This window comes from Chroicocephalus ridibundus, chromosome 5 (genome assembly GCF_963924245.1).
Source record: "Chroicocephalus ridibundus chromosome 5, bChrRid1.1, whole genome shotgun sequence".
Taxonomy (NCBI): Eukaryota; Metazoa; Chordata; class Aves; order Charadriiformes; family Laridae; genus Chroicocephalus; species Chroicocephalus ridibundus.
In genome coordinates, this window is record NC_086288.1 from 22,669,071 (window position 1) to 22,688,069 (window position 18,999).

The 18,999-nt window shown below is 46.5% G+C and overlaps 1 protein-coding gene across 23 annotated transcripts in view; it reads left to right on the forward strand.

Moving 5' to 3' along the window:
- ADGRL3 (adhesion G protein-coupled receptor L3) overlaps nt 1-18,760 on the forward strand; it is a 524,984-nt gene extending 506,224 nt beyond the window's left edge. For 3 of the 23 annotated variants that reach the window (XM_063335273.1, XM_063335274.1, XM_063335275.1), the window contains 3 exons: nt 3,112-3,240; nt 6,703-6,754; nt 8,817-9,026. In XM_063335273.1, the coding sequence (XP_063191343.1) occupies nt 3,112-3,240; nt 6,703-6,754; nt 8,817-8,877 (242 nt within the window). In that variant the 3' untranslated portion in view covers nt 8,878-9,026. Of the gene's footprint in view, nt 1-3,111; nt 3,241-6,702; nt 6,755-8,816; nt 16,027-17,714 lie in introns of those variants that run through there. The other 20 variants (XM_063335254.1, XM_063335259.1, XM_063335257.1 and 17 more) reach the window with 15 other exon arrangements.
- The last annotated feature ends 239 nt before the right edge of the window (nt 18,761-18,999 follow it).

The following is an 18,999-nucleotide window of genomic DNA, read 5'->3' on the forward strand; positions in this document are numbered from 1 at the left end:
TTTGCTTTTAAGATGCCAAATGTTACATTTACCGTGACCTTCAGAGAGTGACGTTTGCCGTGGCCAGCCCACTGTGATGGGAATGTGCTGTAGAGTGTTTAGGGCCCAGTTGGGTTTCTGAAAGTATTGAAAGGCAGCTGAACGTATTAGCAGTAGGTTTGTTTTGGATTTGCATCAGGAGAATTACTCAGCACTGCCATCAAAAGTGGGCATTTTGATCAGCAAATTAAAAAATCTTAATGCCCTCAGCAATCAAGGGAGAAGAAGGCAGAAGATGCAGTATTTTTCCTTAGTAGCTGCATCCAGGAATGAGTGACTATTTTGTTGTACTAAGCCCCCTCTTCTATACACCCGAGAGAGCAAAAATGACTTATTCTGTATTTTCAACTTTATGCCAAGTTTATAGTCAGAATCATGTATCTGCATTTAAAGTTGCCAGAAACTACATAGTTTGTAACGGCCCGAAAAAGCCAGGTTTGTGTGAATTTAGCTTGTCTCAGAGCCCACCACCCTGGCGAACGTAGGCAAGCGAAACGTTAAGTGCTGACACAGATTGGTCCCTTCTCTCTTGTCACATTGTGAGAGCATCCCCCATGCGAAACAGCTCGACCTCCCCAGCCGTGGCGGGATCAGCTTGTTCCCGCCTGCTAGGGATTGCTAGACAAGATCAGACGGGGGGTATTCTGAGTGAGATGCTTTTTCTGGCAGTTGCCATTTAAAGACACCTCAAGGTAAAGCGTTCAAAACCATGTGGCGGGTATATTCTTCTCCGTATCAGATCTCATAGGGACTGAGTTGGAGATTGGGTTAAATCTCAAATGGGAGGATTATATCACTTCTGAATTTAGGGCTGGCATTAACTCTGGGCATTCCCATTACCTGTATAAAAGCGAGTCCCTTTTTGAATCTTTTATGGCCCAGCTTGATTAAAAGTGGGATGAAAGCAGAAAAAATTTTAATGGACTTAGTACTCACGCTGGTATCAAACTAGTGCAAAAAGAGAAGTGGTTCCTACAGTCCCTCATGCAAGATGTACGTGAGATTGATGGAAAATACATTACCAGAAAGAAAGAATTGACTCATTGACCTATTAGTTACATTCAAGGTTGCTTAGTTAAGCGTTCATATAATGTTTTCTTACAGGAGACAGCTTTGTTTCCTTATTTCCAAACACAGCAGCTCATCTTGCTTTCCATCAGCATAGCCAAAAATATCAGGTGAGAGAAAACAAGTCTTTTTTTTACAGCTGCATGTGTCGAGGAGCCTCCCTGGCATGCAGCCCCCATACAGCACTGCCTTCTACTTTGTCCTGTGCTCAAAAGACCAATTAAATGATCTGCTAATGCCATACACCTGGGGCTGGGAAGGGCTGGGGGAGGATGAGGGAGAGGCAGGAGAGTGGTCTGCTCTCTCCTGTACCTGCGCAGACACAGAGAATCGCCGTCCCGTGAAATGGAGCCAGCCCAGCATACAAGCACCAGAGGAGGCAGCTCTGGAGGCCTCCACCTAGTCTTAGGTTTGGCCAGTTTTTGTTTTTTTAAAAAATAATCAGTAGGCGTGATCTTTCGAAGAGCTCGCTGCTAAGGGGATTTGTACCAGCCAGAGGCCCTTGGGGCTTATATATCCTCAGCAACTCCATCCAAAAAAAAAAAAAAACAAAGAAGGGGATAGAAAATTCAGGTAATGAGTTGCAGAGAAGAGATTGTACCTAGCACCCCACATGCCTCACAAAGACTGCCTCTGCCATGCCGTGGGGCCACTTCCACCCCTAAAAGAGGCAGATGGGGTGTCTGTGCCCCAGCCGTCGATGGAGGCGTCCCTGCCAGAGTTACTGGGCTTGGGGATTGGCTTTTCAGTTGCTTGTCTGGGTTGGGGCTATCAGATGTTGGTGACAGCTGACCAAGTGACCAATCAGGTGACTTGAGCCCTCTCCTGGCTAGCTCTAGTTACCCCACCAAAGACTTGCTTTCCTGGCAGAAAGGTTTTGTCTTAACAGTTTTGCCCTGGAGGTAAAAACCATGGTGTGTCCTTGAGTATTTCTGGTCTTGATCTCTACTGATGAAGTGGGAATAGCCCTGCGGGCAAGTTTTTGAGTCAATCGTCTCTTTGAATCCCAGAGAAGATTTGAAGCAAGGGCTTAATGGGTTTTTTGGTCCTGTAGGCCAACTGAAAGGTGGGGGAAGGCTTTGCTTCATGGGTTGATGCTTGCAATAGGAATCAAGGTAGGTCTTGGCAGCCACCTGCCAAGCCTGATGATCCTGAAAAGCACAAGTCCAGAGGCTGCAACTCCAAGGTATGAACCAACGCAGGAGGACAACTGCTGTCTGAGTGCTTGGAAACGACAGCAAAGAGGTCTGGGAGTAGGGAAACAAGGTGTTTGTGGGGCAAACAGAGAGCCTTGAAATGTACATCTCTGTGGCCGCGCTTGCTCCTGATAGAAATGCCTGATGGAGCCATGGTGCTCTTGCCTTCAAGGGTGGATTCGGGTGGTTGTGGATGTGCTTGACAGTGGTACCAGAGCAGTAGCTGAAGTGAAACTCGCCTTCTTAGACATGAGAAACAGCTGCTCTCTGATAAGTGCCAAGAGCCTTTGGAGAGGCTGCATTCTCTATCCTTTCTTTTTAATTCTGCTTCTTCGATTTTAGATGTGTTGCGGAGGACTAGGAAAAGAGATCCTAGCCCATAGTGGGAGTTGAATGTGCTGTTTTCTGTTAGTCATTATAATATTTTTTTTTTTATTCATTTGGCACTTCCCGGAGAGTTTTTCCCCCCAACATTGTGTAGGCTGCCATCTATCTTTCTTTTTAGCAAGCATGTGGGCATAGCCTTGCTTACACTCTGAGCGACTGGGGAACCACCATAAATGTAGCTTCTCCGCTTTCCGATACATTTTCTTTTGCATTGGTTTGGATTTGTGCATCGTCAGTAACATCTGTTCTGCTTTAGTGGCATACAGTTTTCCGAGTCTAATTAGCTGGCTGCTTGTAATCAGGACTATTTCAACTGTTGTCATTCTGAATGTTCTTTTTCCCTTTTTTTTAATACCACATTTGCCTGATTGACCTTTTTTTGTTGTTTTTTTTTCTCTGTCTTTCTATCGGGCTGCTCCAGGAGCCATGGCTAATCATCTTATAACCAATGCTCTGCTTCGTCCTCATGGCACTAACAACCCTTATAATACATTGCTCGGGGAATCGGCGGTCTATAACAACCCTTCTGTCAGCATGTACAACGCACAAGGTGTGCTGGAGTTTCTCTCTAATTTTTCTAGTGAGAATTCCATTTTCTGTGGCTTATTTTGGCCCATTTATTTCTTTTTTTTTTCTTCCTTTTTCTTTTTTTTTTCCTCCCCACGCACACACACTTTGTTTTTTTTGGAACTGGGCACAAAAAAAAAAAAAAAAGATCCCCTCTCCTTCCTTTCATTTCAATGCATCTTTCCATTTCCCGGAGGCTTTTTTCCATGAGCGATCAAATTCACTTTGAGAGACCCTCGTCAGTTCTACTCAAAGCATTCATAGTGGTTTTGATTTTGATTATTTTTTTTCCCAATCTCCTCTCTTTTGTATTGTTTTTGGTCTTGTGTGTGTATTTTGTTGGATGTATGCATTCCTCTCTTTGTTGTCAGCGCATTTCCTTGTTAAACCATTCATTTCAGAAACAGGAACACCTTTGAAGGTAAGTGAAGCTAAAATGGCCTTTGCCACCAAAGCTGCTCTCGTTTGAAATGGCATAGAGAAATGTGGTCAGCAGCGCACCAGCTTGCGCAGGAAAAAAAAATGCAAAATAAAGGAAAACTGCCCTTGATCTCTAAGTAAAATGACAGCTGAAGAGAGGAGCGTAGGTCGGCTCCCAAGAGCAGAGCTTAGGTATTGTAAGAAATGTTTTGCCGTTTGCATGAATACATTTTGTATGTGCTATTAGAAAGCAAAAAAAAAAAAAAAAAAAAGTAGAAAAAGGTGTAGGTGAACTAGAAGCTCTTGCATATCCTCCTTTCAGCAATGGAAAATGACCAGGTGGAGTCAGTTGTACCTAACAGGGGTTTCCACTGTAGAAATCAGTCTCTTGTCACCTCCGTGTTTGTCTCTGCTCTGGCTGTGGGAAGGGACCATGTTTGTAAGCTGATGTCCTGATGGTCACTAGTGAGGGAGAGCAGATGCGTTTAAGCAGGACCTGAGGAGGAGCTGGGGAGCGTGGAGCTCTGACAGCTCCTGTCTGTTGGTGGCTCCGTCCTGCTCTGCCACTTCTGTGGGGGGTTTTTTCATATTTTTTTTTCCTTCTGGTTCGCTTGCAAGGTAGCTGAAGCATTACAGAGTAACGCTGCGTTCAAGCACAATTATGTCAGCACTCTGTCAGCTCTCCACTCCCAATGAAGACATCCCTTTCCAGTAAAGGAAGGGAAAATAATGATGGTTGTAACGCAAGCAGGAAAACCGCCTATGTGCTATACGGCAGCACACAGTTTATGATAGGTAGTGAACTCTATCACTAGGGTATTTTCATTCAAAGCACATGGAAAGCACGTGTTTGAACTTTTTTGCTGTTCATTAATTTCCTAAACTATGCTAACTTTATGCAATAAATTTGCTTCCACGAATGCTTTTTAAAAAACCTGTTTAACATGAAACGCTCTGAATTATAAGAACTTCAGTGTACCACAAATTTCAAAATGAGCTTTGATGTTCTGTATAGTTTTTTGCACGATAACATTGAGGTTTGGGGGCCTTTTAAATCAAGTGGCAGCAGGTAATGCTGGGTCAGCATTTGGCTTAAGAGAAGTCCTGATGTTCAGGTCTGGGTTCCTCAAACTGAACCCAAGTGATTTGGGCAGAAATGTGACAAAAAGGTTTTATGTGCATTTTAGTAATCTTGTGTTCTTATAGTTTTTAAGACTGACCTCACAGTATTTTATTTGGTTACCTGAGTATTTTATTCCACAAAAATAGTGTAATTGATTTGCAAGTGCTATTCAGTGCAACGCAGCCAGATGGATAATAGAGAAACCTACCCGGTATTCATCCATGGCAGACGAAGAGACTGGGACAAGTAAAGATCCCATTTAAGCCCCTGGAGCTTTGCCATGGACTTCAGAGGGAGCAGAACCCGACACATTCTTTTCAGGAGGCTGCAAGTTAATTAATGACCATAGACCTGGTATAGCTATTGCTTTTCAAACTGGTTGCTCTCCCTGGACAGTTACAAACTGTGAATATTAGGAGATCCCGCAGCAGAAGTGAAGGCTGGCAAAACCAGCCAGGCCTAATGGCCTCGGTGGTTCTTTGGGATTTAAGGATGCTGCACCAGCAGGCACGCTGAAGTGATGATAGTGCATTGTAAAAGTAGACGCCGTCACCATCTCTGGGAGTGCCTTGGCTGGGATCGGTGTGTGGTGAGAGCATTGCTACTTAATGTCATCCAACTAACTCATTCCGCATCACTAAGGCTATGATTTTTTTTGCACCTTCATCTACCACTTCTGGTGCCGGCCATTGACAGGGACAGAACACTCTAAGAAGCCTGGGGCCTGAATCCGGTCCACCCCTTCCTTTCCCCTTCCCCAGTTACATGTTTTAAAATACCCTCTCTGCTCAAGCCCAAGCTGCCCCATCTGCAGTAGAGAGTCACCAGGGGCCGGGAACCCTAAAAAAATCCCTTGGAAAGAGGCGGGGAATCAGACCCTAAAAGGCCAAAGTCCCGTTTCCTGGTGGCGAAAGCGATTTCTTGATGGGACACAGAGCATAGAGGAAGGAGGAGATGGTAGGTGAGGGGGTCTGGCACCCCGTAGCACATGCCAAGTACTCGCCGCTATTGGCAGCTGACGGACATACACTGGCTCGGTCTCTTGGACGCAGGATTTTCTTGAAACGGCCTAACTGCTTTCCTAAGAGCTAATTTTAAGAGAAGGCGGCAGTTCCATTAACGAGCTCTGGTTAAACCCCAGCGTGCCACAGACCATTGCAAAGTGGGAAGCTGAGAGTTATCACTGGCTCTTCATCTTCATCTCTGGCTCTTCTTGTTTTAAGCCTTTCTTCTCAATAGCTTCATTTAGCGATGCCATTATTCGAACTACCTTTCCTCTTACATTTTTTTTTGCGAAGTCCATGTAGTTTGCCACGTGTTCGGTTAAAAAAAGAGCAGACTTACTTACCAAAGTTTGTAAACTGCCAGCAGCCCTGTGATGAGCAAAGTCATACTCTTACAAAGCACTGTTGCAAAGGATGGACGGCAAAACATTTTTAGCAAGGAAACGGATTTTGGTTTCAACTGCCAGGGGTTATTATAACTAACAGTAAGTAAAGCCATTCATTTTAAGACTTTGGAAGTGACGTTGACAGTGCCTGCCTTTCCAAGCATGACTGTTACCAGCTTTAGACTTAAACTTCCAGGCATTATTTCTTGATTTGTGTTGCACGCTGAACTTTTTCTAATGGCATTGGAAAACATTTTAAATGTGATATTTTTTTAAAATAAAAATGTAGTCTATTGAATATTGCGCGTAAAATAATTTTTATGTCTAAAATGTCAATATTTTTAACCTGAAATAAACCATGTAACAAATTCGTGTATTCTGGGCAGTGGAAATTATTTCCGTTAACTCTCTTTTCTGCATATCATCAACTTGCTTTTTACTCATGTTTCTCCTACTGTCGCTGTAAGCTTACTTGTTGTTTTTTCTTTCCTTTTCTTCATGCTGTCGTTTAGAGCCCTACAGAGAGACAAGTATGGGAGTAAAGCTAAACATTGCATATCAAATGTAATTTTTTTTAGTTCACTTTTATTGCATCACATATAGATGACGTAGTTAATAAAGGAAATTCATCTCACAGTTTTGAAATCAAAAGAATATGAATATACATATGTATATATATACGTGTATGCGTGTGTATGTGTGTGTATATATATATGTATGTGTACATATATATATATATAGATGAGAGTAGGTGATGCTTTCTTTGTTTATTTCTCATTTTTGTGGTATTGTTTACCCAGGGTAGTTTCTCATACAGCTGTGCGTATGATTTTTTTTTTTTGAATGTCACATTTTTATTTGCGAGGTCATGGCATTTTTATACGGCGTGTTTCATTGCAGACCCCACCCTGTTCTCACCTGCGATGCCTCCATTTTGTTTCCCTACTAAACCCCAACTCTATGCATTGGCTGCAGAAGTGCAGCACTCGGCCCCTCAATGCATACGTTACTTAATGTGACCATCAGGCAGATGCTGTTATACCCCTCATCCATTACATATGGTCCTCCCCCCAAACTGCTCACTTTTCATTTTGCCCCAAGCATTTTGACTGGGTTGGAGAGCTTCCACCATGAAAATCAATGGGTTTGCTCTATGTCTGTGATGGCTAGTTGATTTTTTTGGCAAAGCTCCCTCATTTGTTGGGAAACCCGGGGTATGGCAGCCCCCTCTAAGCTTCAGAAACCTAAAAAGTGACCAACACATTTGGGGCATTTCACTCAAAAGGAAGAAGAGAGCCTGCAGTAGTGCTTTCCAGCCCTTGACACGCAGCAACTACTCCATCGCAGACATGGACTGAATCTTGTATTTTCGGAAGGTACACATGCCATGTTCTAAGCATGGTATGAGCAACTGTTCATCTGAAATGGTCATCTAAAGGCTCCTCTAATCCACCGCAGCTTGCTGGGAGCTGCTTACCGTTTTTCGGTAATGCCTGAAGCCCTTAGCTGAAAGGTCGATACATTATTTCATGCATCCCCATGCCTGCACTCCTTCCAAGGACACCAGTAATCCCAAAAAAGAAAGTGTGGGGGCTGAACTTTGAAAAAAAAAGAAAAAACAAAAAAAACCAAAACTGCTGGGCCTGTTTTTCTTCTCCCTCGCCCAGTCGTGCTGTGTTGCTCTCAAAGCGCTTCCCCGCCATCTCCCATAGTGTGTTGTGAAAGAGCTGAGCTCCAGCCTTACGCTGACAGTGTTGAGACACCTGCGGAGATGCGACAGGCAGTTAGTTGGGGAGCACCCTGAGACCCCGTTACTCCTCGCAGGTTCCCCTGAGCCCACTGTACCGTGGCAGTGATGGTACCTGCTGTACCTTCCACTGAACCCTCTGCAAGTGAAATGGGAGCTATTTTTAAAGGCTTTGCGAGACCCCACAGCGGCTGCCTCCAACACGATTGTATTAGAAAATCCCCACCCGGCCAGTGGGGAGTAAATAATTTTGGCCGTGGCCTTGTGCCGGGAGAGGTAAGGCAATTAGCCTTGTTCCAAAAAAACGCGTGGGCCAGGAAGCACTTTGTGCGTCCGCCTTGCTAATCTCCGAATCCCATCATTCAGGCCTTATGCCTTTCCCCTGGCAGCCTGCCCAGCAAAAGGGGAGAGCGGACTTATTTTTTTTCCTCTAGGAAGGACATGCTCCCAAACAAAGCGAGGGTAATGATTAACCTGGGCTGCGAATACTTTTCCCTCAGCTGGGGGAAATTGCTCCCTTCCTCCAAAGCGCCTGGAGCCAGGGCAACTGGGACCAGCCCAGGATCACCTATTTCTCAGCTCCCCCTGGAATACATAGAGCAAAGTGCAAGAGCCGTAGCAGGTACCGGCCAGGAGAGGTTATTCCTTCCTGCTGGCTATTGCCGCATCAAGTCACATACTTGATGGTGCTTTCCATTTTTTCGGTGGGAAGACCTTAAGCCGGTTAGCTGGAGCTGCGCCCTCCTATTTTGGCCGCGACGCTCTCCTTGCTGCCGAGCCCCAGCAGCCACGGCAGCCTAGGAAGGGGGTTTGAGTGCGCACGTCCCGCGTGAGTGTCCTGTTTGTACAAGTCACCCTCTCTTGTGTAATGTTTTTCAGAGGGGCTTCTGAACAATGCCAGGGATACAAGTGTCACGGATACTCTACCACTGAATGGTAATCACGGCAACAGCTACAGCATCGCCAGCGGCGAGTACCTCAGCAACTGCGTGCAAATCCTTGACCGTGGGTATAACCACACCGAGAATGCCCTCGAGAAAAAAATCCTGAAGGAACTCACCTCCAACTACATCCCTTCCTACCTGAACAACCACGAGCGCTCCAGCGAGCAGAGCCGCAACCTGATGAACAAACTCGTCAACAGTGTGGGCGGCGGGAGCGAGGATGACGCCATCGTGCTGGACGATGCCACTTCCTTCACCCACGAGGAGAGCCTGGGCCTGGAGCTCATCCACGAGGAGTCGGACGCCCCGCTGCTGCCCCCCCGGGTGTACTCAGCGGACAACCACCAGCCTCACCTCTACAGCCGGCGGCGCATCCCGCAAGACAACAGTGAGAGCTTTTTCCCCTTGCTGACCAACGAGCACACGGACGACCTTCAATCGCCCAACAGGGATTCTCTCTACACCAGTATGCCCGCGCTGGCCGGCATGCCCATGACGGAAAGCGTCACCGCCAGCACCCAGACCGATCCCCCGCCGGCCAAAAGCGGCGGCGGCGACGCCGACGATGTTTACTACAAAAGCATGCCCAACCTTGGCTCCAGAAACCACGTCCATCAGCTACACACTTACTACCAGCTAGGTCGAGGCAGCAGCGACGGTTTTATAGTCCCACCAAACAAAGAGGGAACCCCCCCGGACGGCAATGCAAAAGGACCCGCTCATTTGGTCACTAGTCTATAGAAGATTCAGCAAAAATTAAGCAAAGAGACAACAAAAAGCCCCTCCATAACACTCAGTTTACTGGTCTGAGTTAATCCAAACAGTGGTAATATTGTGTGCACTCCTAAATCTTCATGCTGTTCAAAAGGAAACTCTCGGACTTTTTTTACTGGAATTTTTAGGCCAGCCCGGAGAGGACAGTAACTGCTGCCCACCCCACCCCACCCCCCCGCCCCTTTCTCCTCCTCTCCTCCTTCCCTCCAGACAGACTTCATTATGTTAATGAAAGAGATAGATAATGGCACACTTTGTGGCCTTCTCAAGTTATGCCGTGTTTGTTTAAACAATCCTTGATGCTGTGTTGCTCTTAATACTGAGGACCTGATTTAAGAGGGGGGGGAAAAAAAAAGCAAAGAAAAAAAAAAGGCCAAAAATGTGCATTTGAAACTAGTAGCGATGATGCATCTAGGTGGGAGCGCCGCACAAAAACAAGCTAGCAAAACTCTTTCTTACCAATCCAGATCACGTCATGGGTTTTGGTCACTCACAACTTGGTTTCACCGCAGCACCCTTTGCTGCGGGAGCAAACAAAACAAAAACAAATTAATGAGATGGAAGGGAGTCCTAGAATTCTGTGCTAAAGGCATATTTTATGTTTTACTGTATTAACGGATGATAAAAACTAATGGCAGAAAAAGAGAAGCGAACAATTTCTATGTAATGTACAGATGCTAGCATTGCACATATAGTCTGCTTTCTGTTCCTCCAGAACTTGCGTCCCTGTTAATGTAGTGAAAAAAAAAAAAAAAAAAAGAACTTTTTTCTGTTGTGCTGGTCTTGTAAGTTTGTCTACCAGTAGGAGCAAGGGTTTTCATAACTCCTCCTTTTCTTTTTTTTCTTTAATTTTGTTTTGCCTCTTCCACTGCCTCTCCCCTCCATCCCCTCCCCGTCCTGGTAAAAAAAAAAAAATCTCACTGGGCAAAAAAAGAGTGAACATCACTTTCTAAGAACCATTTTAGTAACGCCATCACCATTTCTTTTCAGCCAAGGCAGTCTTTTTATTTCCTCGCTGTGTAACTTTCTTCAGCCAGCGTATTGCCGCAGACCTTTTGGCAGACAAGAGCAGGGCAAACTTCCCCGTTGACAGTGCACAACCGATCGCGAAGATAATCCTGTGAAGCGTCTTTGGTGAGCAGCCCCTCACCCAGGCCATAGGGTGGCATCCAGGAGCTGAGAGGTGGTTTTTTTGTAGTCGTAGTGGGGGCTTCTACAGGAGACGGCCATTTCCCTGGAGGAGCAAAGGGCCTTCATGGCTCCGTCTGGTCCCCGGTTTAGGCACTTGTACTGCAGTGGTTAAGAAGAAAATTGATTGACGCATAGTGAGCTATAAAGTACTTTGCAGTGATTTAAAACTTTAAAACAAACAAACAAAAAAAAATCTTCTGTTCATTATTTTTCCTAACAGGAAATTTATTTATTTGACAGGATTTTTAAGTAACATAGGCTTTCTGGAGGTAAATTAGCAGCACGGAGTATGAATTCTTTTTTTTCTTTTTCTTTTTTTTTTTTTATTTATGATCCATTTTGTACGGTCTCAACAGTTGAATGACCTCATTACTAATATTTGTTGTAAAAGTGAAGCTTGTTTGCCAACCAATAAACAACTGATCACGATTTAGAAGATACTGTATGTATGTACTGTACGATTAATCTCTCTTTTTTTTGCTGTTGTTGTTCCTCTCTCCATTACTGTCTTCAGTACGAGTCTCCACTCCTTTATGGCATGGGTGAGCAATGCCAAAGAAAGGAGGCCTAAGCTGAGCAATTTAAGCACAAAGGTTATGCAGCCACGGCTGACTAGAAATATCAGGCTAGCAGTACTTGTTTAGGGGCGAGAACAACGCTGGCCGACATTTGTTGCAGGTGATTCTAGGTCTGTTTTGTGCCTACTGTGTAAACTAGCCGACGACACGCGGATGATTTGAGTATAGTATTTCATGTGTCGTACCTTTTAATCATTGTAATGATTTCCTTTTTTTTAATTATTTTTAATTTTTTTTTTTAATTTTGGTTCTTCTGAGATTAAAAACTGCTGGTAGCATGTCAAAGAGTAAAAGAAGTCCCCGTTAGGCCTCCTCGGTCGTTGTTTGCTGTCTCTTTATTTTCTTGCTCTGGGCATATGCAAAGTGCCATCGCCGTCCTCGGCCATATCATCCTTCCCGTCCCGCCACTGCCGATGGCCCGATGGCGTTTCACTGCTTTCCTCCAGCCTCCTCCTTCAAATCACATGGGGGCAATTCGTATTCATCGTCAGGATATAGAAAGCCACAAAATAGACTAGAAAGGTCAACAATGAAAATAACTGCCTCTGGACGTGCTCGGTACCAATTTTTTGGTACGTGATTTTTCACAAAGCCCTCCCATGCCTTGGGCTTTGGGGTCTGGTGCTGCTTCCATCTAAGCTGCCTCCATCCGACTCCCATCAAGCTGGGTAAAAGCCAAAAGATTTGGAGCAGGCAGTGATGCCTGTGTTAGACAAGATATTCCCAGTGATGGAGGATAAATGTAGCAGCGGAGCAGCTCCGCTTCGTCTCGGGGTTGTCCCGGCGTGGGGTGATGCTTCTGGGTGCTGCTCAGCAGGGGCTTGTCAGGGAGAGAGAACCAGGGGTTGGTGGTAGTTGGTGGTATTCGTGGCCTACAAAGAGTCTGGTTTGAGTCGCCTGAGTCCTTCCTGCAGCCAAGGACTCAGGCCAAAACATCCCAGGGAGAAAACTTCATTTCCGACCAAGCACTGATCACAGCTGTGCCTCTTGCTGGGTCTAGGTTTCGGCAAGAGAGCATTTCCCATCGGGAGACTGGGAATCACCTGCCTTCATAGCAAAACAGCCACTGGCCAGCCGGGTCAAGCTCTTGCACTAAATACTCCCTCCCTGTTTCCTTTTATTTTCCATGGCAGCAGCGATGGAGCTGGGGGGTGCGTGGTAGACCTATGCCTCCAGGCAAAGCAAGCCTTTCTGACGCAGGTGGTCATACCAGTCCATGTACCAGCCCAACGGAGGCTGCTGAGGCTTGAAATACTTGAAGTACCTCTTATTTTGGAGAAAGCAAAAACTCTTTTACTGTATTAAGATTAAAAAAAAAAAATAGTTTTCCAGGGATATGGTGGGATTAAATTCGTGCAGAGGGTGAGATACACCATGGCAAATATTGTCATGATAAAATGGGAGGCAGGTGATCAACACTGGCATTTACCAGGGTGCCTGAAACTAGGCAAGGACAAACCGGTGGTGGATTTACTATGGGATGATTGTGTCTTACTGAAAAATCTTTGACTTCCTTTACTCCGAATGTTCGCTCTTCCGCAGCCTTTCTGCGTATTTTGGATTTGTCAGCAGACAGGCTGGTTTTCCCCTTTTCTCCATCCCTTCTCACTGGAGCTTCTCTCTGCCAGCCTATTGTGCCTATTAGCACTTTGATTGCAAAAGCCTCTGTTTATTTTCAAGCTGGTTACTTCCATCCCCAGGCTGTTCTGGCACCACAGGATTCACTGTTGGTGCTTCATATAGCTTTGGAAATAGCTGAATCACAAAACAGAGGAGAAATAGATATTATTAATTATATTAAGCCAAAAATGGTTTACGACTGTAATGTAGTTTGAGGAGGAAGCAGGATAGGGATTTTTTTTGTCATTTTTTTTCCCCTTGAAAACAGGCTTTTGTTGCATCAGATTATGGGCATGGTGAAGGTTTCTGCTTGTCGATAAGTAGCTCGGTAGATACAGTTCTTATGCGACGGGCAATGTAGCGGTATCTTCTGTGCAGCCTGTGAAACTCAAGTCAATGTTAAGTCCTTGGTGCCTAAAATGCTCCTGGGGTAGGAGGGAGAACTACAGAACTTCTAAGGCATTTTTTAATGCTGAGCCAAGGCGGAGATGTGAGAAAACGAGCAGCTTGATGAAGAGGCAGTAGCGATTATGGTATTAAATCCATAACTATGCTTGGGGCACATAACTTTGCAAGCTGGGTTGAAGGGGATAATCAGCCCTGTAGTGGAGGCACCTTCTTTTTTCGAGCTTTGTTTAACAAAAAAAAAAGGTTCTTTTAAAAGCGAACAGATTTGCCTTATAGGGAGAAGATTAAAGCTTCATCGTTCAACTGCAATAAGCATCCTGCTTTCAATGAAAACCAAACAGAATAGGGGCAAACAGGCAGTGCTCGGTCTGACGAAAATATCACCCTGATACATAGACCCCCCCTTTCTGAAACCTGGGGCCACCTTTGTGAGGCACGGCTTGCCAGGCGTGTTTGGAGTGGGGACTGTCAATGTCAATCTCTTGCTTGAGGCGTCCTTTTGGAAAGTCTTGCTTGCAGGCGAGAAGAAGGGGATGGAGAAGTGTGAGGCTCCATGCCTTGCGTTTTCCTGGAAATCATCTTGGGATGCTCTGCCAGTTGTGAATCCCTTTTTTCCCTCACCTCTTCTAATTTGTGCGGGACTGGATTATTTTTCCTGTGCAATCCCATCGCAGGCTGCCCCATAACAAGCTGATGTACCAGTTTACCGTGCCATTGCTATGCTTTCTACTGCTTAAGGATGCTTTGGCTCCAATGGGCAACGCCTGCCCATTTTCTGCGAGAGCCATAAGAGATTGTAAAGATCTCCCCAAAATATGTGAAGGAGGGACACAAGAGGAAAGACTTGCCAAGAAAGACTACGTAGGCTGGAGGGTTGCTGGGGATGGGGTGTATTTGTCACAGCTTTGGAGGCCCTGTGTAGGCAATATTACTTACCACGGTGCGGCTCCTTTCTGCCTGTTGGTTGCATTTAATTCCCTGAAATCTGTGGTTGTTAACCAATGTTTTTCCTTCCTCCCTGCCCCCAGGCAATGAGCAGTGAGATGCTTCAGAGGGCTGGGGGAAATGGTGGTGGCGGTGGGAGGCGCTGAGCTCCAGAGGGTCCTTGCGTGTGTCTCTGTGTGTCCCTATTGCCTGCACCCCTCTTCCCTCTTCTCTGGTGAGCTGGCCTCTCTCTCACACCCCCCCATATGCTCTTGATCTTATGAAGAATACAATACCCTGCAGACTTGCCTAGACAACAGGGATAAAAAGATAGCTCTTCTTATTAAAAAGCTATCTCAGGAAAGCCTGAGAGCACCAGCTTGGTCATCTGTCACACCCTGATCTCCTCCTTACATTTAGAAAGAAAAGTCCTTTAGTTATAGCTGCCTGCTGCATTCAGCTAGACTCTATGCAAATTTTATTTAATGAATATTTTAGGGTTTAAATAGTCTGTGCTCATGAACATTATATATGTGTCATGTCGTCGCAGGCGCTCTGGTAGCAGCGTGGAGAACATCCTGCAGCGTAAAGCTGAAACCAGACAAAATCGCTCGCAGGGAAGGCAGCGGTGGTCGCGTTAGCAGTGGTGTCCTCAGCAGGGACATGGGCAGCGTGGCCGGGGGAGAGCACCCAAAGGGGTGCCCCTGGGGGGGGCAGCGGCACCCCCCACCCTGCACCGAGCATCGTTTTGTTCAGCACAGGCAGCTGGCGTGGGGTCAGTTTTGCTCTTCCAAGGGCTTTGGCAAGCCGTAGGGATGCACGGATCACACACCAGGTCATACGTCATCCCAGTTCAGGAGGGATGGTCTGTTTAATGCTGAAATATTGAGGCTAGCCAGGATAGCTTGGAAATCTTCCTTTTTCACATCAGAATAGCTTTTCACAGGTGCTTACTGTTTATTGTACTTGGTACGCCAGACAGATGGTGATAGTCTTCTCCAGCAAAATGCCAACAAGAAAAAAAAGATCACTGTAGCTATTTGCTGTCTTTTTATTTCTTTATCCTCCACCGTTTTTCTTTTCATATAGTTCTACTACTTAAATACGCTGTACATGTGTAAAAAGTGAAGCTAAAACCTCAATAAATAAAAAAAGTATTGGTATACAGAGCAGTTACTATGTGCTGGAAGCAAATGCTTGATATTTTGACAGCGTTGCTTAAAAGCCCAAACAGAAACTTAAAAGGCACAAGCATAACTGCTGCGCAACCTCCTCAGCTGGTGTGCATGGGAACACTTGTACGGATGACCCGGTATCTCCGACTGCCACTTATAATCGACTGCATCTTATGTTACGACTTTGGAAAGGTTATTTCCCACAGCAGGATGCTCGATGGGTAAATTATGGCTATAATAAAACTGTTTTCAGCCTGTCTTCTCCCACTTCTCTCAAAGGCATCTCAGGCTGAGTTTAATTTGGGTCCCCTATGGCAGAGAAGCTCAATGCAGGCGGGAGCCCTGCAGGCTCTGTGTCCCATCGGCACCAAAGGCAGCTCGTGCCTTTCGATGGGCACGAGCCTGCGGTAACATCCGCTGATAAACGTTTTGGGGGGATGGATGTTGAAAACCAAGCGGTCAATGAGGGCAGAGGGTTCCTGAGCACGCCTCTCAGGAAGCAGCAGCCCCTCACCCCAGGCTTTTCCTAACACTTGGTTGCTCAAAAGCAGCAAGGGGGGGTGGGAAAATGGACTTTGGGCGGGGAGAAATAAAAGAAAAAGACCCTCATTTCTGGCAAGGCTTCATCCTTCGGCAAAATGTGCCAAAAGCAGTTTCTCAGGCACTTTCTGTAGGCAGCCGGAGAGAGGTGTGGGGTGGTCGGGGATTAGCCAGCGTGGAACAGGACACTGATTTGAGGCAGGCTGAAGCCTTGATGCAGCTTTCGGGTGCCTGCTCTGGCCAGCCCCTGCTTTCCTCGCCTTAAAAAGACAGGAAAGAAGGTTTTATGGTTTGCCCCCAAGGACCTCAGCAGCGCTTTTTTGGGAGGGTCCCTCCCTGATGAATAGATGAGCTGCTTTCGGTGCAAGTGCCTCGGCCCTGCTCTTTGGTCACCTCACCCTCCTCCTTGCTTGCGATGCTGCCATTCATACATACAGATAAAAGGTCTCATTGCCTAAGCCGCTGTTGATATCAGCCAGAAAGAGTGCTTCATGTTAAATAGGTGGGATTTTGGATTATTTTTTTTTCCCCGAGTTACACTGGGCACCCAGGCATTTTCAGCTGCCGGCAGTTTGCGCTGCAAGGCAAAGCGGCCTGCCGAGCTAGCGGCAGCGGAAACGAAAGGAGAAAATGCATCCCGCTGCTTGGAAAAAAAAAAAAGAGATGAGCAACAAGGAAAGGATGAAAGTCCCTCCTCTTCAGAAAAAAAAAAAAAACAAAAACCCAACCAACAGCCAAAACAGCCAAGCTGGGAAATGGCCGAAAAGTTGCCGGGTCTGCCCCCTACGCTTTCCCTGCAATATTTTCTGCCCTGCCGTTGCAGAGCAGCACAGATTTGCTGGCCTTTGGGCGGGTGGGAGATGGGGTGAAATGATTTACACTTAGAAAATGGCTCCAGAAAAACTCTTAGTTCTTCTTGAATGTGTCTAGCCTGTCTTAACCTCTCCCTGAAAGATTATTTATACAAAAGCCTGCATGTGTTCACCCCAAATGGCACGTCGCTGCCTCTTCCCAGTCTCCATGTGTAAAAGGAGGCGTTTTCCTCCCTGGGGCTGCAGTGATTATAGAGGCAGCTGTAAAGCAGAGCACTCAGGATGTGAAGTGCCCTTCAGATAATGTCTGATAGCAAAACAAATCTGTTTACTCTGCAGTCATTTATACTGACTATTTATTATTAAGGGGTGGGGGCGAACCGCAAAAGATGCAGTTTGCTCAGAAAAGCCCTGTTGGGCTGGTACAAGCTGGTGGCTGCAGCTCGGCTCCGGGCCCTACTTGCTTGAGCTGTGCTAAACCCAGAGGAGCAAAGAGGCACCTCGGCGTCACCCTTCATCCGGACACCGGTGGCTGATGCTGCCATTCCTCACGCCATGTAACAGGACACTGGCTCATGTGGGGACAAAGCCAGGCAGATCTGTACCACCGGCTTCAGCAAAAAGGGTGGAAGGATGTTCCCAATGGGATGCTGATCCATAAACACAGCCACCTGCTCTGAGCACATCTTCCCTTTTGAGGCAAGCCCGGGCAACCTGTGCTTTGTTTGAGGGTGGAAATGGTCTTAAAAACAGCTGGTAGATGCTGCAGGGTCCTTTGGGGCTTTACCTGTTCTCCCCTTGTTTTCCACAGAAAGCGGAAGGACGCCCAAGCAGGAGCCGGTCTTCAGGCGAGTCACCATGGAAGACAGTGTCATCTAGCGCCCGGGGCACCCGACGAGCCTGCCCCGGTGGGCCCACGCCGGTGCGCCGCCTCAGCTCCTCTGTGCCTCGGTTTACCCGTCCCTCACTTGGGATCGCGTGACGGCAGGGGCTGGAGAAATGAACCTCGACCAAAACCCTCGGCAAACCCTTGCGTCCCCAAGGAGAAAACAGCCCGGCTGAGCTTCCTGCTGCCCCCTGCATGGCAGTGCCCTGGGAAGTGCCCTCACCACTTGGTCGGTCACTTTTTTTTTTTTTTAAGATGAGAAGAACGGGTGAAAAATACCTTTTGTAATAAGAGATGAGTTTCCTCTGCTCCAAACATTGGCTTTGCAACTTGAAAACACTTAAAAGACGGCTGAGTGTGCTTAAGCCCCCATCCTGAGCCCTTCTCTGTGCTCACAAGCTGGGCTGTATAAAGGCGACCCTGCCGGATCCAGGTCCCTGTTGTAACTACAGACCTGGCTGTGCAGAGACATAATGAGGGAAAAAAAAGAGGGACAAAGAAATAGTCCTTACACCAGAAGAAGCTAAACTTGCCGGCAGAGTACTGTCAAGTGAAGCTGTCGCTTGTAAATAGGGACCAGCGCACGTGTCCGGCAGCGGCTCCGCTTGGCAAAAGCTTCTGGGGGAAAAGCTGCTCAGATTTTATTGTCTTGTGTAAATAGAGATATTTTTTTGGAAAAAATGAGCCTTAGTATCTTGAAGATTGCGTTTCTCAATCAGCTCAGCTGGGGATGGATATACGGGAAATCACAGCATCTGGCCAGTGGAGGCTGGTGTTGGATCTTTCAGCCAAGCTGTGCCGCCGCGGCAGGGGCAGGAGGCACCTGAAAGACAACGGACATGTCCAGCAAAGGACTCGGCAGATGTTTCTCCTTTGTTCCCGTAAACAGGGTGGACTCACTGGGCCCATGGTCTCCGCTGGTGTAAATACTGAGCTACAGCCCACAGAGGAGTGGGGCTGCTTGGTGCAGGTGTGGGGAGGGTGGGATGGGCAGAAATCACTAGAGGGTCACAAATCCCATCAGTGTGGTTCCCCCGAGGCTTTTAGCATTAATTAAAAAAAAAAAAAGAAAAAAAAAAAGAAAAAAAAAAGAAAAGAAACCTTGAAGACTTGTTAATGGTGTTGGGCCAACTGTTTGGCTGGGTAAATGGAGGCACGCATAGACATCAGTGTTCATGGCAGCCAGCGCCTCTACGTGCAGTTCTCCTTG